General features: G+C 36.8%; 1 protein-coding gene across 1 annotated transcript in view; it reads right to left on the minus strand.

Moving 5' to 3' along the window:
* Window positions 1-2,071: 2,071 nt before the first annotated feature.
* LOC112918520 (phospholipid-transporting ATPase IB-like) overlaps window positions 2,072-18,815 on the minus strand; it is a 162,864-nt gene continuing 146,120 nt past the window's right edge. Inside the window, exons 31-35 of the mRNA XM_025996587.2 lie at window positions 18,433-18,489; window positions 15,679-15,786; window positions 9,670-9,758; window positions 4,013-4,108; window positions 2,072-2,486 (exon numbers count right to left, since the gene is read on the minus strand). Of these exons, the coding sequence (XP_025852372.2) occupies window positions 2,072-2,486; window positions 4,013-4,108; window positions 9,670-9,758; window positions 15,679-15,786; window positions 18,433-18,489 (765 nt within the window). The remainder of the gene's footprint in view (window positions 2,487-4,012; window positions 4,109-9,669; window positions 9,759-15,678; window positions 15,787-18,432; window positions 18,490-18,815) is intronic.

Consider the following 18,815-nt stretch of genomic DNA (forward strand, 5'->3'; position numbering starts at 1 on the left):
TTTTTCATTAGTCTAACCAAAAGTGTTTACTTTGTCTATTTTTTAAAATACAGCTGTTAATTGATCTTTTCTACTGTTTTAGTATCTATTTCTGCTCTGATCTTAGTTATTTCCTTCCTTCTGCTAACTTGAGGCTTAATTTGTTCTTTTCTCCCCCCTAATTCTTTAATAAAAGTTATGATTACGCTATACTATAGTGTCTCTTAAGTGTGTTATTGCATTACGTCTAAAAAAAACATATATATCTTAATTAAAAATAATAGATTTTTAATGTATGCTCACCGTCACCTGAACTTTTAGCAAGTCACAATCACTGTTCACAGATCACCATAAAAACATAATAATGAAAAAGTTTACCAAATTGCCAAATTGTGACAGAGATATGAAATGAGCAAATGCTGTTGGAAAAATGATACCAACAGACTTGTAGATACAGTATGACACAAACCTTCAATTTCTAAAAAAGAAAAGAAAAGGGGGGAAACGAGAAAGCACTATTTGTGAAGTGCCATAAAGAAAAGCACAAAACAAGATATGCCTAGGTGTACTTATTGCCATTGTGTTTGTTGTTTCCTGCCTGTTCAGTAATTCCTTTGTTCTTTCAGTCCTTATTCTGTTTCTTTGTGATTGGATGATTTTCTGTAGTGGTATGTTTAGATTCCTTTCTATTTATTTATTTGTGTGTGTGTGTGTGTTTACTATAGGTTTTTGCTCTGCGGTTACCAAGAAGGTTACATAAAATTATTTATATATTTAAAAAATATTTTATTTATTTATTCATGAGAGACACAGAGAGAGAAGTAGAGACATAGGTAGAGGGAGAAATAGGCTTCCTATGGGGAGCCCAATGCGGAACTCGATCCCAGGACTCTGGGATCACGACCTGAGCTGAAGGCAGATGCTCAACTGCTGAACCACCCAGGTACCCCTGCTGCTTATATTTTTAGGTTTATTTTAAGTTGATAACAACTTAAATCCAAATGAATGCTAAAGGTCTGCATTTTTACCCTCCTTACCACTCTTTGTTTTCGATGTCACAATTGACATTTTTTTGTCTTGTGTATCTATTTACAAATGATTGCAACTATAGTTATTTTTACAACTTTTGTCTTTTAACCTTCATATTAATTAGTAATTTATCCACCACCTTAACAATATTAGATTATGCTGAATTTTATTATGTATTTACCTTTACCAATGAGATTTATACTTTCACATTTCTCTGTTACTGATGATTGCCCTTTCATTTCAGTTTAAAGAAGTCTCTTTAACATTTCTTATAAGGGCAGGTTAGTGGTGATGAACTTCTTTAGTTTTTGTTGGTCTGAAAAACTTTCAATTCTAGCTTTGTTGGATACCGTATTCGTGGTTGGTCGTTGTTTTCCCTTCAGCATTTTTAATATAGCATCTTACCCTTTCTTGGCCCATGAGGTTTGTTCTGAGAAATCTGTTCATAGCATTCTTTTGTGTGTGGTTAGTTTCTTTTCTTTTGTTGCTTTCAAGATTGTTTTTGATTTTTGACAGTTTCATTATAATATATCTTGGTAAGGTCTTCTTTGGGTTGTACTGACCAGGGAATCTTTTAACATCATGTAACTGGATGTGTGGAAAAATATTTTAAAGTCTTTTGGATAGATAGCTAGAAATGGAATTGTTGGGTCATGGGGATAAGCATTTCTTTAAACTGATTAGAAATGGCCAGTTGTTCAGACTGATTATTCAAGAGTTATAATTGCTCTTCATCATTGCTAACACTTGGTACTGTCAGTGCTGAGTACTGAATAGGTACTAAATATGTGGATGTTAACTAATCACCCCATTCATTTAATTTAGATTTGCCCATATTTCCAATTTTACTTCTTCCTAAATTAAAAACAAAAGAGTACCTTTGGATCTCTTTACCCAGGTCATACTATCCATTGCTTTTGACCCTTTCCTTCATGGTTAACAAAGTATTCCAAATATAGTAGGCATTCAACATAGTTAAAGACTGATTCTTTGCCTTATAATTCCTGTATAAATATTCCAGATCCAGGGAGAGCCCACTTAAAACCCCAGGATATGCCAGGCTTCATATAAGTTTCTGAAATAGAAGTCTGTTGTTACTGAGAAGGAGCATGGCACTTTCACTCAGAATAATACCCAGGTTACGGCAAACAATTGGTACTGATCTCTCCCTGGAGATAGTTTGGGTATAGAGATTAAAAATGTTAATACACATTAATTTCTCGCAATTGGCCTGTTCTTCTCTCAAGGCCATCAGATCAAGACCAGTGGGAACAAGGCAGCAACTGTGAAAGCCAACACTGTAACATGTTGTCTTCTTCCCAGGCAGTGGGAGAAAGGGAGCAATTCCAAAAGAAGCCCTGGTCCTTTTCTCCTTCAGTGCACTCTCCTGACTTCCTGTAGCCACAGCTTCATCTAGTAGGGAGGATGCAGAGAGAGGAGCTTCTTTCCCTTGCATGTCTAAACCTATTTGCAAGAATCTGCAGGGGAAAGTGGCAGAAATTAGTAGATTCTCTGGCCCAACACAGATATCTGGATGTCTGTCCACCAATTACTAGAAGTTAAAATAAAGTTAGCAAGGAAGGTTGTGAAAAGGGCAAAGTTTTCTTTAAAAACATGTGGGGTAGGGGATCCCTGAGTGGCTCAGAGGTTTAGTGCCTGCCTTCAGCCCAGGGCATGATCCTGGAGTCCCGGGATTGAGTCCCGCAGCAGGCTCCCTGCATGGAGCCTGCTTCTCGCTCTGCTTGTGTCTCTGCCTCTCTCTCTCTCTCTCTCTGTCTCTAATGAATAAATAAAATATTTTTTTTAAAAAAATGTGGGGTAAAATGAAACAATTTTTTTTTAAGTTCTGCTGACCTTTTTTTTAAAAAAAAGTTTTTTTTTATTTATTTGTTTATGAGAGACCCAGAGAGAGAGAGCGAGAGAGAGAGAGAGAGAGAGAGAGAGAGAGAGAGGCAGAGATGCAGGCAGAGGGAGAAGCAGGCTCCATGCAGGGAGCCCGATGTGGGACTCAATCCCAGAACCCTGGGGTCATGACCTGAGCCAAAGGCACCCAGGCATCCCTAATTTTTCAAAATGAGTCATTTAAAAAAATTCTGGTGACCAGGCATTAGAAGAGAATGCCATAAGGAAATATGTCAAACCAATGCATGCGTGCACGTGTGTGTGTGTGTGTGTGTGTGTGTGTGTGTGAAGGGGCAGTGTGTAGGGCACTGTAAGCCACTGAAAAAGTCTTGTCTTTCTCTGAATGAGAGGAGAGGTCATAGGAAGGTGGAGAACAGGGAGTGATTTGGTCTAATTTACACTACCAAAGCCTCCTCCCCCTGCTATCTATGGGAAGGGCCAGAAGCAGAGATACCTGTTTAGAGGCTACTGAAATAATCCAGAAGAAAGATGATAGGGGCTGGACCAGGGCAAGATAGTATAGATTGTTAGCAGTGACCTAATTCTCAGTTTACTCTGAGGTAAGAGCAATAGAGTTTTCTGACACAATGGGTGTGGGATAGTAGAAAGAGAAAACGAGAATGACCTCAAGATTTCTGGTGTGAGAAACTGGAATAATGAACTTGCCATCCACTGAAAAGGGGACCTTAGGGGAAGCTAATGTGACAGAATAGGGGCCTATGGAGATATGAAGTTCAAGATACCTGTTTGACATGCACCTAATAAGCTTGAGGAAATCATGGAAAATATGGAAGTACCTGGGAAGGAAAAGTGGGAGGAACAAGGAGAACAGGGGTGCCTAGGTGGCTCAGTTGATGAAGCATCTGACTCTTGATCTTGGCCAAGGTCATGATCTCATGGATTGTGGGATCAAGTCTAGCATTGGGCTCCATGCTCAGCAGGGGGTGGGGTGTTCTGCTTGGGGATTCTCTCCTTCTGCCCTCCCCCCACTTGCACATGCTTGCTCACTCACTTTCTCTCTCTGGAATAAATAAATAAATCTTTTAAAAAATGAAACACAACAGGTTTTTAACAAAAATCAGGATAAAGAAAACAGTCTCACCTCATTTTAAACATTGTAGGATTAAGTTCTTGAACTCTGTTACTTTCCATCTCCCGAACCTCCTCTAGTAATGTTCTGTTGCAGGTATTTTTAATCCTGTAATATGTGGGAAAGATAAAACATAACACATAAGCTTTACACACTCTAAGCAACAATTTCTCCCCTCTTGGATAATACTGGACATCCATTGCCTATGGGCCATATGATAGGATGCAATGTAGCAGTCTCACTCTCCCTATGAAACTAGACTTTATTTTCCTAGTAGCTATGAAACATTACCAAAGGCATACTGGACAGAGCTGGATAGTGCCCATTAGCAGCCAGCCACCCCAAACACTGCTGACTTTTCATGCAAGTCTGTAGATCTCAGTGTGTGTCTATGCCATTGAGGGCCCTGACTCTGGAGTAGTCAATCTGTATGAATGCATCCAGACAATTGAAGATTCACAGGACTAACATAATTCTGTATGACTTTTTCTAGCATGGTCAGTATTCTATAATCTTGATTCTCAAATTTTCAGCTGTGTGATACCTCTAATCCTTATTTCAGTCAGAGAGACCTGGGACTAACTTTGCCATTTATGAGTTATAATGGCAGAGTGGATGTGTCAGAGCTTCATGCATCAGGTGTACATATTTCACTTGACATATGCAAGGCAGCCTAAACAAGATTCTCTCCATTTCTGTGGCAGCTTGTTTTCATTGGGTCTTTTCATTCTAATGGACGTCAAAAGAAATCCAACGTAGCCATACTTGTATCAGACAAACTAGATGTTAAACCAAAGACTGTAACAAGAGATGTAGAAGGGAACTCTATCATAATAAAGGGGTCTATCCAAAAAGAAGATCTAACAACTGTAAATATTTATGCTCCCAACTTGGGAACACCCAAATATAGAAATCAATTAATAACAAACATAAAGAAACCATTGATAATAATACAATAATAGTAGGGGACTTTAACACCCCACTTACAGCAATGGACAGATAATCTAAGCATAAAATCAACAAGGAAATAATGGCTTTGAATGATACATTGGACTAGATGGACTTAACAGATATAATCAACATTTCATTCCAAAGCAGAATACACATGGAACCTTCTCCAGAGTAGATCACATACTGAGTCACAAAGCAGCTGTGAATAAGTACAAAAAGATTGAGATCATACCATGCATGTTTTCAGACCATGACATGACACTATGAAACTTGAAGTTAACCACAAGAAAAAATTTGGGAAGACCACAAATACATGAGATTAAAGAATATTCTACTAAAGAATGAATTGGTTAACTAGAACATTAAAGAAATTAAAAAATACATGGAAGCAAATGAAAATACAATAATCCAGAACCTTTGGGATGCAGCAAATGTGGTCATAAGAGGGAAGTACATAGTAATACAGGTCTACCTCAGGAAGCAAGAAAAGTCTCAAAGACACAACCCAACCTTACACCTAAAGGAACTAGAAAAGGAAGAGCAAATAAAGCCTAAAGCCAGCAGAAGAAGGGAAATAATAAAGATTAGAGCAGAAATAAATGATATAGAAACAAACAAACAAACAAAAACCCCAGTAAAACAGACCAATGAAACTAAGAGCTGGTTCTTTGAAAGAATTAATCAAATTGATAAACCTCTAGCCAGACTTATCAAAAAGAAAAGAGAAAGGACCCAAATAAATAAAATCACAGATGAAAAAGGAGAGATCACAACCAACACCAGAGAAATAGAAACAATTATAAGAGAATATTATAAATAATTATATGCCAACAAATTGGGCAATCTAGAAGAAATGGATAAGTTCCTAGAAACATTCAAACTACCAAAACAGAAACAGGATAAAATAGAAAATTTGAACAGACCCATAACCATCAAAAAATTGAATCAGTAATCAAAAATCTCCCAACAAACAAGAGTCTAGGGCCAGCGGAATTCTACCAGACAAAGTAAAGAAGAATTAATACTTATTCTTCTCAAATTGTTCCAAAAAATAGAAATGGAAGGATAACTTCCAAACTCATTTTATGAGACCAGCATTACTTTGATTCTAAAACCAGACAAAGACCTCACTAAAAAAGAGAATTACAGGTCAATATCCCTGATGAACATGGATGCATTAGATCTCAACAAGATACTAGCATATTGAATCCAACAGTACCTTACAAGAATTATTTACCATGATTAAGTGGGATTTTTTTCCTGGGCAATAGAGGTAATTCAATATTCACAAATCAATCAGTATGATACACCACATTAACAAAAGAAAGGATAAGAACCATATGATCCCCTCAATAGATGCAGAAAAAAACATTTGGCAAAATACAGCAGCCATTCCTGACAAAAACCCTCAATGAAGTAGGACTAGATTAAATATACTTCAACATTATAAAGCATATATATATATATATATATATATAAAAGAACCACAGCTAATATCCTCAAAGGGGAAAAAACCAAGAGCTTTTCCTCTACTGTCAGGAACAAGACAGGGATGTCTACTCACACCATTGTTTCTAACACAGTACTAGATAGAAGTCCTAGCCTCAGCAATCAGACAGCAAAAAGAAATAAAAGGTGGGGTGCCTGGGTGGCTTGGTCGGTTAGGTGTCTGCCTTTGGCTCAGGTCATGATCTCAGGGTCCTGGAATCAAGCCCCACATTGGGCTCCTTGTTCAGTAGGGGAGTCTGCTTCTCCCTCTCACTCTGCCCCTCCTTGTGTTCTCTCTCTTGCTCACTCAAATAAATAAAATCTTTTTTAAAAAATAAAAGGCAGGGATCCCTGGGTGGTGCAGCGGTTTAGCGCCTGCCTTTGGCCCAGGGCGCGATCCTGGAGACCCGGGATCGAGTCCCTCGTCGGGCTCCCTGCATGGAGCCTGCTCCTCCCTCTGCCTGTGTCTCTGCCTCTCTCTCTCTGTGTGACTATCATAAATAAATAAAAATTAATAAATAAAATAAAAGGCATCCTAACTGTCAGGGAAGAAGACAGGATACTCTATGTCGAAAATCTGAAAGACTCCACTGAAAAATTGCTAGAACCAATACACAAATTCAGCAAAGTCCAACATATAAATTCAATGTACAGAAATCTGTTGCATTTCTATACACCAATAATGAAGCAGCAGAAAGAGAAATCAAGGAATTGATTCATTTACAATTGCACCAAAAAGCATAAGATACTCAGGAGTAAACCTAACCAAAGAGATAAAAGATCTGTACTCTGTGAACTATAGAACACTTAAAAAAGAAATTGAAAATGACACAAAGAGGGGCGCCTGAGTGGCTCAGTGGTTGAGTGTCTGCCTTGGCTCAGGTTGTGATCCTGGGGTCCTTGGATCAAGTCCCACATCAGACTCCCTGCATGGAGCCTGCTTCTCACTCTGCCTATATCTCTGCCTCTCTCTCTGTGTCTCTCATGATAATAAATAAATAAAATATTTAAGAAAAAAAACCGACACAAAGAAATGGAAAAACATTCCATGCTCACTGATTGGAAGAACAAATATTGATAAAATGTCTATACTACCCAAAGCAACTTACACATTTAATGCAATCCCTATCAAAATATCATTTTTTCACAGAGCTAGAACAATCCTAAAATTTATATAGAACCAGAAAAGACCTCACATAGCCAAAGTAATGTTGAACTGTTTATGTGAGATGACATTTTTAAATGAACTGCCATATACTCATAGCACAACCAAGTTCATTTGTTAAGGTTCCTGTAAAATGCTGCCACTAAAGCCACTGAGCTTTTAGGGGCAGTTCTTTTGGCTCTGTTTTATTTTCAGTTTCAACATATCATTTCCTTTACTAATCTATTTATATTTCCTGCTTATAAAATATTCTATGATCCAGAATGATTTTAAAATCTTGGTACAATCCCAGGAAGACACTTAAATGAAAATTTAGCAAAAACATGAAATAATTCAAATGTACATATAGTTATATTTTAAAAGACTATATGTACTACTAAAATACTTTTTTTTAGCTACGTAGCACTTACACTAAAGTATAAATTTCAAAGATTTCATAGTCCCCTTTTGAATTATGGATTTTCACACTTCTATTTATCATCTAACAAAAACAAAAGTGGTGTGCTAAATTATCTTTACTTACAGGATAAAAGTGGCCTCAAGTAATTAAAAAGACAACAAAAAAATTCAGGATAACTATTACTTGCCTTGAAAATGCAGTTGGGAACTTGCAGACAACCTTGGCCATACTCAGTTATATAGAAGATGCTAACATACTGATAAAATGATTTTTTAAAAAAGATTTTATTTATTTGACAGAGTGAACATGAGAGAGAGGGTACAAGCAGGGGGGAGAGGTAGAGGGAGAAGCAGACTCCCTGCTGAGCAGGGATCCTGAGATGCAAGACCAGATCCTAGGATCCTGGAATCATGACCTGAGCCAGAAGCAGACGTTTAACTGACTGAGCCACCCAGGCGCCAGGATAAGATGATTTTAACATGAGCCCCTCAGTACCCATGTACCCTTATCTCTTTTTGGCAATCTGGAATCTACACCTGGATAAAGACATCACTGGGAAATCAATTCACAGAAGCCACAGGTTTTTAAAAAATCCAAATTAAGACCTACATTCAATATCATGGATTACTTCCCAAAAAATTTTCAAACCACTAATATTAAATTTTAGCCCTCTTGCAGTTACACATTATCAAGAAAAAATTTGGTATCCTTACATAACTATGGAATTTACTAGGCGAAGTTTCCTGGAAAACAGTAGAGACAGATGCATCTCAACCCTCACTTCCACAGGAATTCATTAAATGTATGTAGGTGGTACCCAAATTCCAAACAAATTATGTTCCAAATACTCATTTGCACATCTCCTTGGATCTAAAGGCACATTTTCTCAAATAATTATGTTTGCCTTGATACATAGAAGAATTAGACATTAAAAAGCAAAATAATATTATTCCTTCTAGAACAGTCCTTTCTCTACTTTTTAGTTTGGACTTTGTAATAGTTTAGAGCTCTGTTGTTTACATTGCAGATAATGTACAATGATACTATGTAAGTTATTTCTGGTTTGAAAGCTTGTAATTTCATGGATTCTTTATCCCATATTAGAGATTTCAGGGATTTGAAGCACCTTAGTTTAAAGCTCCCCCCCCCCCCCCCCCGTTGGAGTTGGTAAAAAAAGAAAAGGAGGGGGGATCTAATACTTACATATTCTGGGAGAACTATATTGGACAGATTCTTCAAATTTTTTAAAAAGTGAAGAATGTCTAATTTGAACATTTCCCTCCTATTTCTTATTTTATTTTTAGCTTTTAATCTGTGATCCTCTGTATCAAGTTTTGGTTCCTCTAAAGTGGATAGAAGTTATATAAGTCCCACTTCTAAAGAGTAAACAGATGACCTTTTAGAAAAAAAATCACAGACTAGCTAATATCACTACAAATTCAGCCTCTCATAAATCTTGATGCCATCTTTTTCCCCCCTAAATCAATTGCTGGTAAATCTCCAGTAGCAAAGGCAGTGGGCATTTACTTCCCCTTAAAGTCCCATGACTTTTAATGTTCATAAAATGGGAAATTTCCAAATTTATTTCGAAAACCATATAATTAGAAAAGGACAATTAAACCATGACAACATATCTTTTGGTAATTACTTCATTTTTCAACTTACGATTTCCATATTAAATTTAAAATCAGGCACACAATGGGGACTATGAGAAAACCCAGCCAGAAGTATGGACAAACCAGGATCATATTGACCTGCAAATAAACAGAGATAAAGAGTATTTGCATAGGAATCTTTTAGTTTGTCAGTATTGGGTACCAAGTGCAACTTTCAGTTTCCTTTTTTCCTCCACAAAAACCTGGAGATGCAGGCATAGTCTAGAACCACTAAGCCCGTTTGCGCAAACATTCAATAAACCCTCTTGCTAATTGCATCTGCCTGTCTGGGGTCTGAGTCTCTGGGGCGTCCACCGGGACACGTTGGCACCCGTGAGCCAGGGTCCAACAAATGTAAGTATGTAAAACCTAGCTAATAATATTAGCTATAAACAACCAATCAAATAAATATTTTGATCAAATAAGTTTTATTTCAGGAATGCAGAAATGGTTCAACCTTATATTACCTAGCAATACAACTTTAACTTCCAGACATTGTAAGGCAATTATGCTGTTACAGTCCTTGGAAAAATTCACTCCTCTCTGTCTGACAGATTAATTGGTAGCTAACTGATCACTTTAATTCAATCTAGACTGTACCGACTTGAGATTAGGTTAGGCTCTGGATTGCATATATTTTTAATTTTCTGTATATTCGACATTTCAAGATCTTAAAAAAATTTCTATCTGAAGACTGCCCCTCCCAGGGCTAGTCTGTTCTTAGAGATAGTAAGATCTTAACTGGGACGATGCCTTTGATCTGCAAACTAAAGGGCTAAACCCACAGCCCCATCTTCTCTAACTGGCTCAGGAGACAATATTCCTCTGCTGCAGTCATCCCAGAATCAGGTACCAGGCAACTAGAAACCACCTCTATCCCAAAGCCTGCAAAAATCATTCAGACTGGCCATTCCTGGGCTATTTGCCCTTCCCTGCCATGCTTTCCCCAGGGAAGTCCCAATAAAGGCAAGGTCTTAATGCTCCCCAGCTCCTGTGTTCTGCTCACTGACCACCCTGGTATCTTTCCCATGTGGCCCTATATGGTATTCTGTGCTTTATCTTTAGGACCTGTGAGAATAATAAATTTTGTTAAAATGGCAATAGTAAGTTGTTACCTATCAGTAATTTAAGTGTAGATAGATTAAATTATCCAATCAAAAGACACAGACTGGATAAAAGAATCCAATATGCTGCTGCTAAGAGACTCACTTCAGCTTTAAGAAAACAAAGGCACAAAGTAAAGATATTGAAAAAGATATTACAAGTAAATGGTAACCAAAAGAGAGCAGGAGTGGTTATACTTCTATTAAATAGACATTCTGCCAAATCGGTCATAAGAGACAAAGGAGGTCAAAATATTGTGGGGCTTAATTCATTAAGAAGATAGAAAAATTGTAAATTTATTTGCACCCCGCATTGGAGCACCTAAATATTTAAACAATATTCACAAAACTGAAGAGGGAAAGTCATGGCAATATAATAATAGTAGGGAATTCAATACTCTACTTTCAACAATGGATAGATCATTTGGAGAAAATCAATAAGGAAATAGCTTACCTGAATAAAACAATAGACAAAATGGACCTTATAGACATATACAGAGCATTCAATCCAACAGCACCAGAATACACGTTCCTCTCCAGTGCAAATGGAACACTACATGATTGATCACAAGTTGGGGCACAAAGCAAAGAGACAACCTACTAAATGGGAGATATTTTCGAATCATATATCCAATCAGAAGTAAACAAGTAAACACCCAAAATATTTTGGATAAGAAAGAAGTCAACACCAAAAAAAAAAAAAAAAAAAAGGAAATATTTCAACTAAAAATGGGCAGAGGACCTGAACAGACAGTTTTCCAAAGAAGATTTACAGATGGCCAATAGACACATGAAAGGATGCCCAACATCACTAATCATCAGAGAAACGCAAATCAAAGGCACACACACACAGGATAGCTAGAATTAAAATTTTAAAAATAACAAATGTTGGTAAGAATGTGAAGAAAAGGGAATCCTCATGCATTGTTAGGAGTGTAAATTGGTATAGTCACTGTAGAAAATGGTATGAAGATCCTTCAAAAATAAGAAGACATAGTGTAGGGACACCTGGGTGGCTCAGTTGTTAAGCATCTGCCTTTGGCTCAGGGAGTGATCCCAGGGTCCTGGGATTGAGTCTTGCATTAGGTTCCCTGTAGGGAGCCTGCCCCTCCCTCTGCCTATGTCTCTGCCTCCCTCTCGGTCTCTCATGAATAAATAAATAAAATCTTTAAAAAAAAAGATATACTGTATGATCTAATAATTCCACTACTGGGTATTTACCCTAAGAAAAAGAAAACACTAATTCAAAAAGATATATACACCCCTATATTTATTGCAGCATTGTTTACAATAGCCAAGATATGGATGCAATTTTAGTGTCCATCAATAGAGGATGGACAAAGAAGGGTGTATATATACAATGGACTATTACTCAACCATAAAAAGAATGATATCTTGCTATTTATGACATCACAGGTAGACCTAGAGGGTATTATAAGTGAAACACATCAGAAAGAGAAAGACAAATATATGATTTGACTTACATATGGAATATAAAAACAAAATCAAATGAATAAACAAAAGAAACAGACCCATAAATACAGAGAACAATCTGGTAGATGCCAGGGGTTGGGGGTGGGAGGATCGGTGAAATGGGTAAAGAGCAATGAAAGGTAAAGGCTTCCAGTTATGGAATGAATAAGTCATGGTATTAAAGGTAGAGCACAGTGAATATAGTCAAGGTTATCATAATAGCATTGTATGGTGATAGATGGTAGTTACACTTGAAGTGAGCATACGTATAGAGTTGTTGAATCACTATGCTATACACTTGAAATTAATATAACACCATAGGTTAATTATACTTAAAAAAAAAAACAAAGCTCAACAAAAATAGTTCAGAAACAAAAAAGGAAATTGGAAAGTATCTTTAGACAAACAAAAATGAAAACACAATATACCAAAACTTATGGGGTGCGGCAAAAGCAATTTTAAGAAGGAAGTTTATAGCAATAAATGTTTATATCAAGAAAAAATAATTTTGGGGCACCTGGGTGGCTCAGTGGTTGAGTGTCTGCCTTTGGCTCAGGTTGTGATCCCGGAGTTCTGGGATCGAGTCCCACATCAGGCTCCCCACAGGGAGCCTGCTTCTCCCTCTGCCTATGTCTCTCCCTCTTTCTCTGTGTCTCTCATGAATAAATAAATAAAATCTTTTTTAAAAAAGAAAAAACCCTCAATCTAACAACCTAAGGAACTAGAAAAACAAGAACAACCAAGCCCACAGCCAAAAGGAAGGAAATAATAAAGATTAGAACAGGATTTTAAATGATGGCAGAAAAAGAAGCAACAGGGATCTGTCTCCCCACTACACAATGCAATTGCCCTCATGGAATATCTGATGTAACTGTTCTTGAACTCTGAAAACTGTTGAAGGCTTACATACCCAGGGGGTGACTTGCATGATATATTGTGCTGAATTTTGGTCAATTACAGCTCTCAGCACAGTAGCAGCTACCCATCACGTACTTCCCGTCAAGTGGCGCATATTTCTGGAGCATCCTTCATACCAGTTAGGGAAAACTGACTGGGGGAAAGAAACCTGTTGTCGAAATATTAGAGGTCTTTGCTCTGATCACTGATTGCTGCTTTTGATTACAGAGGTGCAAAGAGGCAGGAAGTTAGTATTGTTGTGCATTCCCCCATTGTTCCAAGCCTCTCCCCTCTGGCTGAAGTGACTTCAAGGTGCCTTAAAGCACCACCAGAACTCTTTTTCCACTCCATTTTTCCCCTTACTTTTCCCCTTTTAGGATCCAGACATATTTAAAACTAATAAATTAAAAAATAGCTGTATATATAAGTAAAATTATAAAGTGACCACATGTGCCCAGGAGGAGGTCCAGAAAAGACCTAAGAAGATATTAAGTGTATGCCTCATCCTCAGCACAGAGGCAACCTGCAACAATAAATAAATAAATAAATAAATAAATAAATAAATAAATAAATAAATAAATCCCAGCAAACCCTGGAAAAGAGGGAAAATCTTATTTCCAGAGTTGCCACATTATTAGATTTAAATTTCCAGTGTTCAGCAAAAAATTCACAAGACATACAAAGAAATAGGTAAGTATGGCCTACTCAAAGGAAAAACACAAATCAACAAATTGCCAAAGAAAAAGGCTTTGGAACGCTTGGGTGGCTCAGTAGTTGAGTGTCTGCCTTTGGCTCAGGGTGTGATCCCGGTCCGGGGATCGAGTCCCATATCGGGCTCCTTGTGAGAAGCTTGCTTCTCCTTCTGTCTGTGTCTCTGCTTCTCTCTGTGTCTCTCAGGAATAAATAAATAATTTTTTTTTTTTTAAATTTATGATAGTCAGAGAGAGAGAGAGAGAGGCAGAGACACAGGCAGAGGGAGAAGCAGGCTCCATGCAACGGGAGCCCGACGTGGGATTCGATCCCGGGTCTCCAGGATCGCGCCTTAGGCCAAAGGCAGGCGCTAAACCGCTGCGCCACCCAGGGGTCCCTAAATAAAATCTTAAAAAAAAAAAAAAATCTAATGGCAGATATATAAGACAAAGGCTTTTTTTTTTTCTTTTTCAAATTCATTATTTAAATTCCAGTTAGCAGCATACAGTGTAATATTAGTTTCAGGTGTAGAACTTAGTGATTCATCACTTAATTCAAAACCCAGTGCTCATCAAAGAGACTTTAAAACAATTGTCTTCAAGATGCTCAAAGAAATAAAGTATAAAGTCAATAAAATGATGTGTGAACAAATATCAATAAAGGGATAGAAAACCTAAAAAGAAATCAACAAGAAATTCTGGGGCTTAAAAGTAGAATATCTGAAATTTAAAATTCAGTAAAGTGAACTAAAGGCAGACTTGAGTATGCAGAAGAACAAACCAGTGAGGTTGAAGATAAGAAATGGAAATTACTGAGACTGAGGACCAGAAGGAAAAAAGACTGAAGAAAAGTGAACAGAGGCTAAGGAAGATGTCAGGATAAGGAAGGAAACAGCTTCCCTTCTTTCAAGAATCGTACCCTCAAGTATTATCTCTCTTGATTTCTAGCCAGTGTCTCCAAACAATTCTTAAATCTTCAGTTTTTAGAGTTGTTTTTGTCAGGCACCTCCAGTACTGGCAGCTTAATTGAGGCTGAAACAGGAAGTCTCTTAAAAGTCTTGTTTTCCTGAGAACTGGGTTGACATGGGCCAGGGGTACAGGAGTCATCTCCTATTTCCACAGAGAAAGAGAATATGAAGGATGAAGGATGACTATGTGATAGATAGACAGGGATTGAACTGGGCAACTCTGGACCTGTCTTTATCCATTTGGTAACTAACTTTGGGCCAAGGCTATTTCTAGTTCTATAATCATGTAATTATGTGATCCATTTTGTAAGCATCATAGGCCTAATTCCCCATTATAAGTATAGACAAAGTAGAATTTAGAAATTTGTAAATAATTGTAAAAGTTTAAAAACTATATCACCTCTGATATTTAACATAAGCGAAATATCAGTTGCATTAAACTTTAAAATATTTAGAAGCTGGAGCTTCTGGAGCTTCAAGGAATGTCTCTTCTGGTTAAACATTTCAAATAAAAATGTTTTCTTAGTTGCCATGCATGCCTTACCAAGTACCAAATAGCACATAGCACATTACATGAAAAATATAATTATAGTATTAGCTATTTTAGATGATTCTGAGGTGATTATAGCTTTCATCAGTTATGCACAAAAGATAAAAACTTTGGAAACCATGGTTAACATATATATTTTAAAGTAATGAGATTTTAGATTAAAATATTATAACTACAACATCAACCATAATTTAGTTGGATCACCAACTATCTAACTGCATTGAATTTATCTTTCCAAATTCCTTTGAAAGTAGATAACATAAGCTTTTCTTATTAACGAACATTGGTTTTCAAGAGGAGTGTAAAGTATACTCACCAATGACAATTAATAAAACTAACCTGTCCTGTCATTTCAGGAGCAACGGGAATGGTGGGCCATACGAAAGAGTAAATTGCAAAAAACACCAGCCATATAATTATGCTTCCCCAAATGGCCAAATGACTAAACTGCAGAAAGAAAAACATTACAGAGGCACTTCAGCCTTTTCTATTTATTTATTTTTGCCTTTTCCATTTAAACGAAAAAAAATGCTTTATGAACTGACAAAATCATTTGTCTAGGCCATGTGTTCTCATATGAGGGAAATTATAATCTTTTGATTTCTTTAGACTTCCTTTCTAACATCCTTCTCCAAATATTTTGCTGCAAACTCAAGGAGCCATTGTTTAAAGGATCCAAAACAACTGTACCTTGTTACCTAAGCCAAATGATATTCAGTGTCTTCAGTGAAATTGTTAATTCTCAATCAGAAGTGGTTCATACGATTGATAGGTTATTCAATGAGACTTCTGCTTCTGCCTACTTATTAAGCCAAAGCTCTCTTCAGAAAAAAAAAATTTTTTGAACAGAAATCATTCAAAAGAGTAAAAATGTGACCCTGTCATATCTGTTCTGGATGAATAATTTTGGGACAACGGCAGACGTTGTGACTCTTAGATTGAAACTGGAGGGGTTTTCTGTGCATATCAAGTATGGATGTCATTAGATTGAGGATGTTGGCTGAAGGATCACTGTCTGTGCATGGGGCTGGAAACTGTGCCAAATTCTTAATGGTAAATGCTAAGAACGTAGGTCCTTCTGTTGATCTGACCTGTTGCCTTGTATGATTTGTGTTAGCAATAAGGAAGATGAGTAGGAGACCTGCGTTCTGAACTGTGCTGGGTACCTCAGAGTTACCATCTATGTATAAATCAGTGATTTGTGAGATGAGATGATTTCTTAAGGGTCGAGTGCTCTCATCCTATTAGGTAGGTACTTCTCATTACTTAATCCCATCTGAACAACAAAAATATGGAGGAAAAAACTCTAATTTGCTATTTCTTCAACTATTTGTTTCTTCTTTATGAGTCCTTTTCAAAGGCAGTTTTTAAAACTCTTCAGAAGTAATCTCTTACTCAGAGGATTTCTCTGATTTAATAGAACTGGTCTCCTAAGGGATCATGCAGGAGATGATGGAGAAAAGAATCAGCTCAAGACTGTAAGCTTTAAACTTTTCAAACACTTTAGTGTATTTTCATGTAACCATTCACGTTTAGTTGGCATTAACACAGGAGTGGCAATGCAAGGCTTTCTTTGTGGCTTAAAGAGTATTTTCAGGTGGGTTTCTGTTGTGATCATCCCCTTGGGGGCAGCAGCAAACTGCCATTGCTGCTCAGATATATTTCCTTCTCTCTCCCTGCTGGGCTCACTCTCTGTACCTAAACAGTGGCTGCCAGCATCCTCTACCTCAATGAAGAACCCCAGGCGTCCTCCTCAACCCTACCAACAGGGCAGAGTAGCCTATAACCAAAAGTGAGAACCAGTCCCTTTTTCTTGCCCCAGCCTGCCAGCTCCTTCCTAACCAACATGTGAGCTGGAGGGCAGGCATCTGGTAGCTCGTAGGCCAGAAGAGTTTTGTTAAGTCCACTTTGGCTCTGAAATACTGCCTTATTCATAAATGAGATTCACCACATGCAGATAGGGTAGGTGGTTGTGCATTTAAGAAATACTCTTACTGAAGAGAATTTAACAATAATTAAAAGGAGGAATGGAAAATAATTGTTTATTTATATATTACCTTAATGTGGTACAATACCACACAATTGGTGTGCCATATGAATTACTAATAAAATATCTTTGTTCAGAACACTGCAGTCCCAACTTTGTGTTGATGCTCCCTGCTGGGGACAGTAGCAGTGAGAACTCTATGTTGTTTGCATTAGAGAAGAAATACAGGATACGCTAAGTAATTTTAGCTCTCCAAAGGTGACAGGCTGATAAAAATTCATTTTCTCTCATAAACTTTTGAGTACAACTTGGAAAAAAACTTATAAGTGTGTATATGTACACACGTACATATTCACTTAAATTATGGATCAGTTCATAAAAACATTCTACTTATCAGAAGTTCTACCTTTAATAATATTCTAGGGAAATTATTACTAATGTCTGTAAGTATACAAGTACATCTGTGTTCATAACAGTACTGATTATATATTATTTATAGCAACAGAAGTTAACACAATTATTCTAAAAATAATGTAAATAATAAGCATCTAGGTGATAAAATATTATAATACAGTCATTAAATAAAATATAAATATTAAAGACATAGGAAAATGTTAAGGACCTACTATTAAGTGAAAAAAGCAAATTATAAAATATTAGTTACCTTAGAATTCTATTTTTATGAAAAACAAAACAAAGTCAGTCACATAAAACAAAGACTGAAAAAATAGAACATAAATCAAAATATCCATATCATTGATATTGAAAGGTATGGGCTATTTGTATTTCTTTCTTTTTCTGTATTTGCTAAATTTTCCATTATAATTCTGTGCATTGATAATAATGAATTAAGGATCTCAATTAATGTCATGATAAATTGAATCTATTTCTAAGATATAAGGCAGGGAAATGAATCTTTTAAAGACATTAGCTAGCTAACATGCCACCATCCACTTTAAATCAACAGTTGAATATGCAAAACAAAAGAAGGTAAAATATGAAGACCAGAAAAAAAAATGCTTATTACTTTTTGAAAGCTTAAAAAGTTAACCAACATGCAAACAACAACTGTACAGGATTGAGGAAGTACCCTAAAGAATACTCACTTTAGTCCAAGATAGTGTGTCCAAACCAGCTTTCAGACAGACAGTAACAACCACGTACTATGCAAGGAGATGAGAAGGGGAAATAGATTGGAATTTCCATTATCATACACGTCATTTCACTCCCTCCCTGATTCCCCCACCCAGTCCCTGTTCTCCACATCCAGTGAACTCTGGTGTCACAGGTCACTAACTGTTTTGGTAGGTTTTAATTGAGGAGAGAATGTAGTACTTTTCAATAAATGTTTTCATATTTAGAAGCCCTTTAACATGACAAAAATCATGCTTATATTTACATTCTTTATAAATCAGAAAGATTTCTTTCTGATTAGAAATCCAACTGCTATTGATAAAAAGCACAGTTGAACAGGGTAAATTGAAATCGT

The sequence above is a fragment of the Vulpes vulpes genome, chromosome 9 (assembly GCF_048418805.1).
Source record: "Vulpes vulpes isolate BD-2025 chromosome 9, VulVul3, whole genome shotgun sequence".
In the NCBI taxonomy this organism is placed as follows: Eukaryota; Metazoa; Chordata; class Mammalia; order Carnivora; family Canidae; genus Vulpes; species Vulpes vulpes.